The sequence below is a fragment of the Vigna angularis genome, chromosome 11, assembly GCF_016808095.1.
Source record: "Vigna angularis cultivar LongXiaoDou No.4 chromosome 11, ASM1680809v1, whole genome shotgun sequence".
Classification (NCBI taxonomy): Eukaryota; Viridiplantae; Streptophyta; class Magnoliopsida; order Fabales; family Fabaceae; genus Vigna; species Vigna angularis.
The window spans coordinates 11,985,933-12,000,205 of record NC_068980.1 but is presented as its reverse complement, the minus strand read 5'-3'; the positions used below and the strand labels follow the sequence as shown (position 1 = coordinate 12,000,205).

Here is a 14,273-nt window from a genome sequence, read left to right as displayed (position 1 = left end):
TTTAACACCCTTAACAAAAAGGACCCAATTTAAACTATCTTTACAAAACATAGTATCACAAAATATATGATCACTCTGAACAACTCAAAAATAGAAGAATCACTTTGAACAAATGTAACAAAATTAGAAACTAAAATTGGTATTAAGAAAAAAAAAATCTACCTATTAATACAAACACTAAAAAGCTAAATACTTTACAAGCAATGTCATAAAACAATAAGGACAAATTTTAAAAACAAATAACAAGAAAAATAAAGTTAAGAAAAGTTTCGATATAAAATTACATTTTGAATTTTAAAATATATTTTTATTTATAAATATTCAGTTGTCTCTTCAAAATGTTCATATTATAATAATTGTAGAAGGTGCCTTTATGAGATAGTAAGAAGGTAGATGATGATGCAGATTAGTCTGGCGTCTATTGGGAAATATTTCGGGGTAAACTACAAAAAAAGTTACAAACTTTAACACGAATCCAGGATCCTCTAGCCATAGGGTAGTAGAAAATACAGCTAAATTTTTCTTGGTATCCATTTTAGTAGCTACGATTGGATGAATGAGGTAAGTAGTTTCTGCAGAGGAGGAGAAGAAGGTTGAAAGTAGATACAGAATGATGCATAACGGGATTGAACTATGCAGATCTAGAATCTGGTAGTAGTGGGACCCCAGCAATTGAATTCCATGACTTTGTTCATGGAGTCTTCTTTGGTTCTGTTGATCTTAGTGGGAACCGAAGCAGAAGATGCAGCAGAGGAGAATTTCGTGGGTTTACCATAGGATCTGATGTTGTTCTTGGCATGTTGCTGCAATGACCTGAGAGCAAAGTTCCATCTGCAAACACCAAGTTGATCTTTCAAGGCTTCCACTGCTCCAATGCTTGAAGCCACCACCCATGCTTTGGTTGATGCACTCATGGTGATTCTTAATTGGAATGAGACAACCTGAAATTGCTCTGGTTTGGTTTTTGTTTGTTGAACCTGGTATGAGAAGAGAAGGATCCTTAAATATATCTATGAAACCACAGGTGAAACCAAAACAAGGTGCGCTCCAAGTGTTTTGCACCAAGTCTTGGAAACTCGGTCAGTGAATGTATTTCGATACCAAGTTTTGTACTGTAGTGAATTTCACCCTAGGATTCTTCACACCAACCATTTCCTTTTTCTATTATTTATTAATCAGTTTCTCATGTTATTATTACGGCTATCTAATTAAAATTATTAATTAATCAATTAAAAATTTTAAAATTATTTATATTGATTAAATATATTTTTAATATTTTATTTATAAGTATATACATGAACAAATTTTAAAAATAAAAGATCTAAAAAAATTAAAAAAGAAAGAAAAAAAGAGAGTAGGAAATCAACACACCATCTCATCTTGTAATAGGACGAATTCTGATATGTTTTTTCAGTTCCGAACTAGTCTAACTGTATTTATTTTTTACTAACAAAAATGAATGAGCCTAAAATAGATTAGTGTTTTGTCATCGTAATCAATATGACTTATTAGTGTTTGTGTCACTTGTTACTATTTAATTCTAATAATTATATTTAAAACAATCCAATTTTAGTCCAACGCTCTGATTTTTATTTTTATATTTTAGTCAGTTAACTTGTTTTTTAATATTTAGTACTTTAAAGGAGCATGTTAAAGACTTCCATTGAAACAAAATTACAGGAATAAAACGTGGTAGAAAAAAAAAAGGAATATTACAATTTAGTTGGAAAATAATATTGATTTCTAAATAAGATGAAGAATATAGTATAATTATTCTTCTGGTTTTGATTGCAGCCAAACTTAAGCTCAAAATCCGTATGTTACCGTTTCGCTTGTATTTGAGCCGAAAACCTTTGGCAGAGTCAAAAATGGAGGAAATCAGAAAACAGGGAAAACGAAAAAGACAAACGAACATTAGAAAACTAAATTTCTGAGATTTCCTTACCAATTACTCATTTAACATATTAAAAATTTAAATAAAATTTTCAAAAATAACAATTTAATATTTGGATCTTCAAATTTAGGAACAAAACTTATCTTTTAATACCGCAAGTATATAAACTTCTGTTGATTTAACTAATAAAGAGACATTTTTAAATAAGAATTAATTTTAAGTCTTGTAGATAAAAAATAAATAGTGATAAATTTTTATTCTTTTAAAAATTATCATAAACTCACCCAACCATTATTAGTTGTGATTTTTAATCCTATATATTTTTTAAAATAATAAAATTGACCCATATTTGGAAAAGTTAATCAAGCTCAACACAAAATACGTCCCACTTGACCTCTTTGTGACGGATCTAGAAATATTTGGTATAGGGTCAATATAAATATTATATATATATATATATATATATATATATATATATATGAATGAGAATAAAAAAGTAAATATTTTTTGTATTATTAAAATTTAAATAATAAATAAATATTTATGAGTTGGAGCATAAAGAAGATTCAGGTGGCTTGCTTCATCGCACGGATTTGGATCATAAGTGCCGACAGAACAAAAACAACAAAACGAACTAGTTGTTTTCGTAAACAGCCTTTGCAAAGTGCCGTTATTCTCTACTTTCTCAAAACAACGTAATATTTCGAACTGACATAAATAAATATGCGGCGCCGTCTGTATATTAACATAACTTTAGAAAATAGATAATTCTAAAAAATAATTTCAAAATTAAAAAAATATACGTTTACATTGTTTTAAGTGAAGAAATTAAATATTTATCATATTTGATAAACAGTTTACACAGCTATATTTAGAAATCATAGTAAAAATTTACACAGCTGTATATTTGATAAACAATTAACAAAAAGGATATACTTTGAAGGACAAAATTGTCAAATAAAAGATAACAGAAGGTGATAAAAAGATATGTAGTTAGTTACTCAATTTTTTAAATAGAGTAGGTTTTATAAAAATTATTTACTGTTTTTCATAAAATAAAAAAAATAGATTTTTTTTTTAAAAAAAAAACTCTCATAAAAGCATGAATTTGGGACACTGAAATTAAGCACTAAATTTGAAATTAGTGTTTGGTATAAGAAGAAAAGAAATACAAGAACTTGTTGTTGTTGTGAGAATCGGATTGAAAGGCTAGTTCGATTGATCTCTAACCATTACTAATTTATGTGAATAACTTTCGTATTAATGCCACTTCATATATTATATATTTATATTAAAGAAGTTTAAATAATAATTGTAATATGTTATTAAAACTAATTTAATTTTGTCTAAAGTTTTTAATCTTAAAGTCATGTACTATTCACCGTTAATTGATCTCACTTTAAAATCTAAATAAATAGCATGTGTTAAAAGGATGTCTTCAATTAACTTCTTATGTAGAAAAATGGTTTTTGAATTTCAATAGAAAACTATTCATGCATAATTTAACTTTCCTATTTTAAAATATTTTTTCTTTTCAAAATGATAAAATAATATATTTTTTAATATATATATATATATATAAGGAAAAAGTATTAACTTCTATAACAATTACAACAAATTTAATTTAATATGTTTTATAAACATTATAAGTAAAATTAATAATTCAATAATATTAAACATTGTATTTATTAAATATTATATAAAATATTATATGTTGTTTAATTCGTTTAAAGGATGAACTTACATAAATATTCTTTTGTATTAATGCAAGTTTGGGTATGTCCTTATATCCAAGCTCACACCCTTTTTCAATAATTATGTGATTTCTCTAATTTTAACCGTAGTTCCAAATTATATATATATATATATATATAAAAGGTTGGAAAAAGAATAGGCTCAGAATTAATTAGATCCGAATCCTTTGGTTCATTTCTTACAAGCCCAAACTTTGCTGGTCCTGGATCGACCAGAATTACTTTATGGTACTATCTAAATTAGAGAGTTTCATCCTGGACCTCCAAATATTTAAAAAAATCTTTGGAACTTTGACCAGATTCTTTTAATAACTTTCATCTTTTAACAACTTTCTCTTTCCTCAAAAATTGTTGTTTATCTAAGGATTTTAATTTCTCTCTTCTTTCTTTTCTAGTTTTTTCCTTTTTATTTTAGTTAAATTTTTTTATTTTAATTAATTAACTATTTATATAAATATTTTAATCAATTATATTTATTTTGAATTAAATAATTTAGTTTGTGAATATTAATATTTATTTTAAATTTTTTAAATTTTACAGAATTTATAGTTTTTATTTGTAATAATATATTATGAATTAATTAAATGGATTAAATTTTTTGTTTTGAATTATTTAATATTTTATTTGTTTTATAGTTTTTTATTTTTCTGTAATTTTGATATTTTTTTAAACTTTTTTTAATGAAATATTAGAATTTTATAATTATATAAATATTTAATTAATTAAATTTATTTTGAGTTAAAATTAATTGTTTGTAATTATTTAATATTTATTTAAATTTTTTATAATTTTATAGAATTTAATGTTTGATTTTTTTTAATATTTAATATTTATTTAAAACTACCTAAAAAGTCAATTAAAATTTTCATATCAATTTTACATATTAATTTTATTTTAATAAATTTTAAAAAGTCATACAATTTATTTTATAAAAGAAACTTTAAGAAAATGAAAAACTAATAGAAAATAAATTAAATATTTAAAATTAAATTATTAAATCAATAAAATAATGTAATAAACTTAAAAAATTAAAACACCAAAATAATAATATATAAATTAGGAATGATCACGAAATTTAAAACTTAGCATAAGGCTAGGGTTTTTTTGTGATAATTTATGCTAAATTTATATAATATTATTTATTATACATACTGAGTAGATTAGTGGTGTGAATCATACAACATATTTTAAAATTCTGACAGGGACAAAAAATTGGATATGGAGATCCGACATGCACGGATTTTGATTTTGATACTTGATAGAGGAAAAATCGATTTTCAAATCGATTTTCTTTCTTTCGAATTTTCATATCTGATGTATATTTTTTTTTTTCAAATTCAATTTGCTTTTATTCGGAGATTGACATTCAATTTGCATTTCATCGCATATCGAAATTTGATAAAGAAAAATTTGGATTTTAATACTCGATTGGATTTTCACATTCAACTATAAGATGAAAATTTTATATAAATTCATGTACCTGTTTGACGCAAGAATCTTAAAAAGTACTCTCTATGTCAACCACCAACACAACACTAACACTCTAGCTACCTCGAATATGAACAAACTTTCAAAAGATCTCTCTCAATCCCTCTGAAGGAAGGAGAGGAAGAAATGAAATGTGATACACGGACAAGAGTGAAAACTGGAGTATATATATTCAACGCTCATTCATTCAACATCACTTAATTTCTTCTACTAAAATCTTTTAATACACAACAACCTCACTAATTATGAAGAAATTTATAAAAACTAGAAGCTTAGGATGAAAGCTTTGAAGGTACATGATAAAAACATCCTATATAATTATTAATCATATTTCGTATATATCTAAACCCAATCTCTATATATATAATTATTAATAGTAGATGATCATTGTTATAAATTTTAAAATTTTAAATAAAATTAATAAATTTGAAATTTTTTATTTGTATGAATATATATTTCAATTGATATTATTAGAAGAAGATAATAAATTTTTTATTGTCATTTAAAATTATTTATTTAATTATTCACATAAAATTAAAGTAATTTAAAACGGAATTAGGACGTACAAAAATATATTTAATTAGGATCTCATGAAATCTAGTGGTAGGTGTAATAGTTAGAAATTTCGCATATAGACGATGTGAGGATGAAATTTAATGGTGAAAATTCATATACCATAAGAATTCATGGGAAGACAACATGTACAGAAAAATGTGTACATGTCTTTTACACTGTAAAAATTCATTGAACCAGAAATGCATTAAATAAAATATGACAAGACCAGTGAAATTTTCCTAAATTAATTAACATCTTTAATTATTTTCTAAAATCAAATAATATAAAAACATGCTTTTCAAACAAAATGGTAAGGGTCGTAGGAGTCAAGAATAAACCATAATTCATTTTTCCTAAATGGTAAATTTATGTCAAACCTGTAAAGTAACGTAAATCCACCTATGACATGTAAGTATTAGACATAGTCTAAGTTGTAAGATTAAGATGTAAAAAATTCTTTTCTATGTTTCTTTTTTAGTAAATATTACTTAATTATTTACAAAATTATTGTGCATTTTTATGATTTGTTGTTTACGTGATAAACATAATTTCGTGTGTGAAAACTTTTGTGTTAGTAATGATATGGAGATTTATCTATTATTATTTTTTAATTCATCTCAATAATATTTGTTCCATCAAGTATTATTTATGTTATAAACATAAATACATAATAAATTTTCTTGTTGTGCATAAATATGTTTACGTACATGGTTGAACAACATTAACTTTTTTAATATCTTATGTTTTTTGCTGAATAAAATAATAAAAATGTTTTCTCTACTAAATAATAATTTCTTAATTGGAAAAAATGGAGTTAAGACAAAAGTAAGGTGTGTATCTTTGGGGAAAGAAAGACCACGTTAATTTGTGACACACGAGATGGAGACACAAAATTTTGTTGTCCTTTTTCTTTAATTGATTAAAATAAAGTATTGTAGGTGACAACTGAGATAGGATACGGCATTGAATTTGACTCTCATTTAATTAAAAATGAAAGCACGTTTGGTATCAACAAAAGTATGCTTATTTAATGACACCCCCATAAATTGCTGATTTATGATTTGTTAATCAACTCCATCTAGATCCCAAAAGAATTATCATAAGTACATATCTATATAAAGAAATTTTCAATCAATAAATGCATAAATTCATGGTACATTTTATCATTATTTTTAGCTTATTTTCAAATATCAATTTTTAAAAAATATATATTTTAAAATTTATTATACTATATTCCGTCAACTATATTTCGGACGGTCAACTATTAAGCCGATGCTAAATTACACGTTCGGATAATTAATCAAAACATTTCAATTACAAGTCGCTAAGACAGAATGATTATTTAACAAACCGGCCCATAGCTGGTCAGATCGAACATTTGAATAAGATGACAAGATAGTCTAGGTGGTTATCTAACAAACCAAATGACACTTCATCATATCGAATAGTCTAAACCATACAAAAATAGATCAACTCTAAAATCAATCGATTTAAAATTAAAATATGATTATTTACATTTTGGTCGTAATTAGGACAATCTTAATAAAAAATTCACCACAAAATCTATAAATAAATGCTTGAGGTAAGAACGTAATTAATTAGCACGTTTATGATTATATGTCGAAGTTGACTAGATTTGTAAGCAATTTCTATAATTTCAATTAAATGAAAACATACAGGATCTTGAAATTTCATGATTATCACTACTTTCACATACATAGTAGAAAAGAACTTACCTTGATCCATTGTATAGTTCTTTTCTATTAATTGTTCTCCCTTCTCTTGCTTCTCTTTGATGCTTTCTTGATGATATAGAAATTATCAAGGATATTTTTCTCTGTGAAAGTCACAATTTCTTTTTCTTTTTGAGAACGTTACTTTTTCTCTTTCACTTCTCAGAAACTTAACGTGTCAACCGAAGTAAAACATTTTTCCTCTTTTATGATATTTTACCAACTTTAATAAAATACCAAAATACCCTCTATTGAAGTGAGAAGAGAGGAATTAATTTTAATAACTCTAAAATAATTCTTATAACTTTAATACATTTATATTCTAATAATCATCACATTAGAATCTTTACATCAAAGTTATTCTTTAAATTACATGAACCAATTATTAAATTAATATAATTTAACACTCTCCCACTTGGTTCATGTGATGACTTGAATATCTAAAACTAAACTTTAAGTGTGCACCATTCATTAGAATTATCAAGTCATCATCTTTATATGAATTGAAATGATTGGATCATGGCGGACAAAAGTCATGAACGACAAGATTCCTTCCATGTATCACATAATCAAACCAACTCAACATAACTTTAATCAATCTTATAACTTTTATGTCTCTAAAAGAGATATAACATGTTACCACAATCAATAATACATGTATATAGCTTAATGTGGATAACAATAGAATAAAGAGAAACATAACTTTAATTACAAGTGTCATGACAGTACAAGCTTATAACTATACATGTCCATATAGATAGATAACATCATCATGTTAATATTAACTTATCCATAATGCCCATACTTTCAACATGGCCCATAAAAGTTTTGGGCGGTAGTCCTTTAGTTAACAGATCTGTTATCATCAAATTAGTACCAATATGCTCAATCAACACTCTATGTTTCTGCACTTCTTCTTTGACCGACAAGTACTTCAAATCCATGTGTTTAACACCCGTTGAGTACTTGTCATTTTTAGAGAAGAAGACGGCTGCGAAATTATAACAACAAATCCTTATCGGCCTAGCAATATTGTCAATAATGCCAAGCCTCGATACAAAGTTATGCAACCACAAAGCATGAACCGTAGCCTCAAAGCATGCCACAAATTCAACCTCCATGGTGGAAGTAGCAATGACTGTTTGTTTTGCACTTTTCCAAGAAATTGCTCCTTCAGCTAATAGATAAACATACCCAAAGGTGGATTTTCTTGAATCCACACATCCAGCATAGTCAGAATCTGAGTAGCCAATCACCTCAAGATGATCTGACCTTCTGTAGGTGAGCATGTATTCTTTGGTACCTTGTAAGTACATAAGAACTTTCTTTTGCAGCTTTCCAGTGATCCATTACGGGATTACTTTGATATCGGCCCAACATTCCAACAACAAAAATGATATCTGGCCGAGTACAAGTTTGAGCATACATCAAACTCCCAACCACTGACGCATAAGGAATGGACTCCATGGCCTTTCGTTTCAAATTATTCTTGGGACATTGCATTTGACTAAACTCTTCCCCCTTTTGAATTGGAACTACTTCAGGAGAGCATTTTTCCATTCTGAATCTCTCGAACACTTTGTTAATATAGCCTTTTTGAGACAAACTTAACAATCCTTGTGATCTATTACGAAATATTTCTATTCCTATCACATAAGATGCCTCATTTCATATCTCTCATTTCAAAGTTGCTAGAGAGAAACTTCTTTACATCATGTAACATACCAATATTATTAGCAGCAAGAAGAATGTCGTCAACATATAGAACCAATATAACAAACTTACTCCCACTGATCTTTATATATATATACACCGGTCAACGGTATTCTCTACAAAACCATATGAAGTTATGGTATCATTAAATTTTAGATACCATTGTCGGGAAACTTGTTTCAGTCCATATATTGATTTCTTCAATTTACACACCAAATTTTCTTTTCCTGTTATTGTGAAACCTTCTGGTTGGTCCATATAAACTTCCTCTTCTAAGTCACCATTCAGAAAAGCAGTCTTTACATTCATTTGGTGAAACTCTAAATCATAATGAACCACCAAAGCCAAAACAATTCTCAAAGAGTCCTTCTTAGAAACAGGAGAGAAGATCTCTTTGTAGTCAATGTCATCCTTTTGAGTGAAACCTTTGGCGACTAATCTTAGAACCACCTTTGGTGACTAACCTTAGAACCACCTTCAGATGGCTTAAGATGAGCAATATGATCAACTAATATTCGTTCTGCTTCAACAGTCTTCAACAAAGCAAGAGAGAAAGAAGAAAATCTAAGTCAATACAGGATTCACCATTTGCCATCAACAGTCTTTGCCCAATGAAATTCTTTGAACCATGCCTTTGGTGTCAGGATTTCATACACAAAAAAGAACCATATCAGTGAATTAAAAACATGTTAGAAACCTCAGGTTGGTCGCATCTAAAGCTCTAGTAGCATCTTTCTGCTATTCATACTGAATAAAAGCAAAATTCCTTTTGATCCTTATATTTAATATTTTCAAGGGTCAAAATGTCTCTCCAGATCCTTTGTCCTAGCATGATAGCAATATTCCTAAAAGTTGACTTACCTATTTCCATGGCAATATATAACATAAGGAAGAGAAATGTCTTTAGGCAAAGGTGAAGGTAGATAATGGCTAGACTACAAGGTATACCCTCTGGAAAAGAATGGCCAGATATAAGGGGCATACACTTAAAATATAAATATGAAACCATGTTAACCTGCAAACATGGCCAACACCTTCAACATTTACACTAAAATTAGGAATGAAAAACAAGATATCATCAAATCGTTGCAAAAAGAAAACAACAAATACTTAATCCAATTGGTATACCCACGCATATTTATATCAAGTTTAATTCATTCACATTCCACATTAACAATGATCAATTACCCCATCCACAAAATATTAAAGAAATTCAACTAAAATAAAATAAAATGTGTTAGTGACTCACCTACATCCATAACATAGCACAACATATAGTAGTAACATCAATTTGCGCATCACATTAGTTAAGTGTCGTATCCACAATGTGCAAACATATGATGGCATTGTTAATGGATTGACAAATGTACCAAATTACACAAGTAATATAAAATGGTAAGACCAAGTATCGTATCCCAGAGGACTCTCGGTACTAAACAGTCGTGTAATAAATTAATTAATTAAGACTTAAAATAAACGAGATCATTGGTTTGCGATGCAAAAACATAAAATAAAATATGAATGCAAATTGATCAATAGTAGAGTAACACAGAGATGAACGAATGTTGTTTAATTTGAGATGAATATGTTGTTGGGGTTAGATTTCACCAAGTTTCCTCTTATGTATATAAGAATTCCTCTTTATACATTAATGTTAATGTCACTCACTAAAGTACTTAGAACCCAATCCCTTGGCGCAATAAGCCTGCCTTAATTCCTAGTTCATGCAATTCTTAGCGTTCCTAGAAAATTAAGTCTGAAGATCAAGAGCTTAAGACGACCAAGTACTCATACCCTCATCCTTGAGAAATATTACCCTTGGGAGAATTCAACAAGAACCTGAATTGTAAGGAACCTCTCGGCACATGCAATTCATAAATCATACAACTAAATGAGTTAAATAGAGCAAGTATTAAAACAGATGAATTCCCTAACAATTAATGAATAAAACATATATGATTAAGAATCAATTCAAATACATGAGAGTTCACAAGGTTACATCATTTCCCAACAACAAATAGAGTTTAGTTGCCCATAGACATGGAGAAACTAGATGTAGAATGGAAAAACATGAGATAGTAAAACCCTAAGAGTAGAAGAGGAAGCTTCCGCCTCCAGATCCGACTTCAGAGAGTAAAAGAGTGTGTTGTTGTGTTGCTCCAGCGAAAGATACCAAACCTAGAGCGTCAGGGTCCTTTAAAAAGAGTTGGAACAGAGTAGAAACAGGGCCTGGTCCAAAAGAGTCGAAATAGAGCAAAGACTAGGCCGGATCAGTAATGCGCGAAGCTCAAGCGCCCCATTTAGGGCGCCCAGGCAGTGGACGTCGATTTCCGTAGCGCTTGAGCCTCAAATTTCGCCCAGCCTTCGGGGGTCCGACGCTCAGGCGGCCTTGGGCGCCCGGGCGGCAGACGTCGATTTTTCCACGCTCAAGCCTCCTGTAGGTCACCCAAGCTTCGTGCGGTTCCCTCTTCTGGTTCTTTTCTAGGCCTTTCTAAGCTCTATATCCTTAGCACTTCGTCTCTGCTTCCTGTATTAACTCATTTTCTATCAAAACAAAGGAAATTAGTCATAAAATCATCAAATTCAACCTCAACTCTCTCATTCACACAACTTAATGAAAAAACATGAGTCCAAGCAAGTTTCTAAGTCAAAAAGAATGTATTTAGTATCAAAATTATATAACAGATAACGAAATTTTAAACCGTTATCACAACCCCAAACTTAGAACTTTGCTTGTCCTCAAGCAAAACAAAATGTAACTTAGCTCTAAAAAAAAATCACAATGGTTCAGCAGTTTTTCAAAATCTTTTTCTAAGACAAGTAATTACTTAAATCAGCTCATCATAGGAATATCAGTTAAGATGCACAGATGCTTTCTCTCAAATAACTTAAAGTGATACTCAAACAGTTCAACATATGTTATCCTTAACAGCAATCAATCAACCAAGCAGAGATGTAATAAGAAATTCAAAGAACTATTCCTCACCAAGGAAAGTGTTTCACTTAAGTACTCAAAAGTATCTCACTCCCTTACAGGTGTATAGTGTTGGTGCCTTTTTCACTCTGCTATCACACTGTCACACAAATTAATTTTGCTTTTCACAAGGGCTTTTCATGGCTTTTAGCTTGGCTGAGCTAAGAAGGAAATTGGTTTTTTCTGGTCAGCAAAATTCCTTGAGTTAAGAGAGACATTTATGAATTTATCAATTACTCACAGGTTCTCTTTTCAAGAAGATCTTTCCCAACCTTTTTCCCTTGCAGTGAGCTCTATTTTTTATTCTTTTTATTTTTCCTTTTTCCTTTCATTTTCTTTCCTTTTGATTTTTTTTCCTTTTCTTTTTATGTCGCTTTTCAATTGCTCACTCCTTAGAAAAGTGGGGTTTGAACCTTTTTCAATACCTCACAAGTACTTACAACTCAACTCAAGGTAAAGAATTTAAAACAGGGTTTTCAAAACATGCTTAAGGCTTAAGGTTCAAAGGGTAGAGCAATTGGTTTTCTTTTCATTGGAAAAATTTATGAAGGCTAAAAGAATAAGGGAAAACAACAGATGACCTTGATCATATGAAACCTGCAAGCAAGTAGTTCAATCACAGAAAATTTGGGCAAAATCATTTATGCTTCCAGAATAATAGCAATTATTCACAACAACTCTGAAGCCCAAAACTTACACAGGTAAACTCTCTAGTTCCAGAATTCAGAAAAACATCCTGCTCAGTATCTCAATCAAGTTTTACCTCAAGCAGCTGTTTCACATGTTAGAATCAACCACCTGTGTGTTTTCACATCATGCATCATCTCAACCTTAATTCAAACAATAAGCATAAAAAAGTAACTCTCATCAAAACATAACATCAGAAGAACTAAACCATTGTAATAAGATAGAGCAGAGTATATCACTATAGAAAAAATAATAAAAACGGGAATATTAAAAGAGTTCAACAATAAACAAAATAAAAAAATAAAATAAAAGCAAGGAAAAGTTTAGAAAGCTGGGTTGCTTCCTAGTAAGCGCTTCTTTAACGTCACTAGCTTGACCCAATAGATTCAATCTGGATCAACCAACTCCATGACTGTGGAAAGGCGTTCCACCTCACCACCCAAATAATGCTTGAGACGTTGTCCATTGACAACCCAACTTCTTTGTGGATCTTTAGATGCTAGATCTGTTAACTCAATTGCTCCATGTGGAAGAACATTCTTGATCATAAATGGACCAGACCACTTGGACTTCAACTTTCCAGGGAAAAGTTTCAGTCGTGAATTGAACATCAGTACCTGCTGTCCTGGATTGAAGACTTTTTTTACCAGCTTCTTGTCATGATAAAATTTCACCTTTTCTTTGTAATTCTTTGAAGAATCATAGGCGTGCAACCGCATATCTTTAAGCTCAATAATTTGCCTTCTCCTTTTTTCGGCAGTGTCACAAGAATCATAATTCAAGAATTTTAAAGCCCACAGAGCCCGATGTTCCATCTCCATTGGAAGGTGGCATGCCTTTCCATAAACCATTTGAAAAGGAGATAATCCAATAGCTGTTTTCATTGCAGTATGCCCAAAGGGCATCATCCAACTTTTGAGACCAATCTTTTCTTGATAAAGCCACTGTCTTTTCTAAAATTCTTTTTATCTCCCTCTTGGAAACCTCAGCTTGCCCATTTGTTTGTGGATGATATGGTGTAGCTACCTTGTCACACCATAATGCTTGAGTACCTTTGCCAACTGAAAATTGCAAAAATGAGATCCTCCATCACTGATAAGTACCTTGGGTATTCCAAACCGGGAGAAAATTTGCCTTTTCAAAAATTTGATGACAGTTTTGGAATCATTCTTGGGATAGGCCAGGGCCTCCACCCATTTGCTCACATAATCCATAGCCACCAGGATATACTCATTATTGAAAGAGGGTGGAAAAGGTCCAACAAAATCTATGCCCCAACAATCAAAAACTTCTACTTCTAATATGATTTGCAATGGCATCTCATGCCGTTTGGAGATATTACCTGTCCTTTGACACTTATCACAGTTTCTGGCATGATTGTGAGCATCTTTAGATAGAGTAGGCCAATAAAATCCTGACTGGAGCACTTTTGCAGCTGTTTTCTCTCCACTAAAATGCCCCCATAAGGTGAGTCA

General features: G+C 29.8%; 2 protein-coding genes across 2 annotated transcripts; both read right to left on the bottom strand.

The window, feature by feature from the left end:
* Positions 1 to 285: 285 nt before the first annotated feature.
* On the bottom strand, positions 286 to 987 carry LOC108333593 (uncharacterized). The gene has a single exon (XM_017569063.2). The coding sequence runs from the start codon at positions 912 to 914 to the stop codon at positions 642 to 644; it is 273 nt and encodes a 90-aa protein (XP_017424552.1). The 5' UTR covers positions 915 to 987; the 3' UTR covers positions 286 to 641.
* A 12,197-nt stretch (positions 988 to 13,184) lies between these two features.
* LOC108332808 (uncharacterized) lies at positions 13,185 to 13,682 on the bottom strand. The gene has a single exon (XM_017568110.1). The coding sequence runs from the start codon at positions 13,680 to 13,682 to the stop codon at positions 13,185 to 13,187; it is 498 nt and encodes a 165-aa protein (XP_017423599.1).
* Positions 13,683 to 14,273: the final 591 nt, after the last annotated feature.

Bases quoted from the DNA above. Each gene is read 5' to 3' on its own strand.
- LOC108333593 (XM_017569063.2), bottom strand. From the start codon at position 914: ATGAGTGCATCAACCAAAGCATGGGTGGTGGCTTCAAGCATTGGAGCA.
- LOC108332808 (XM_017568110.1), bottom strand. From the start codon at position 13,682: ATGAAAACAGCTATTGGATTATCTCCTTTTCAAATGGTTTATGGAAAG.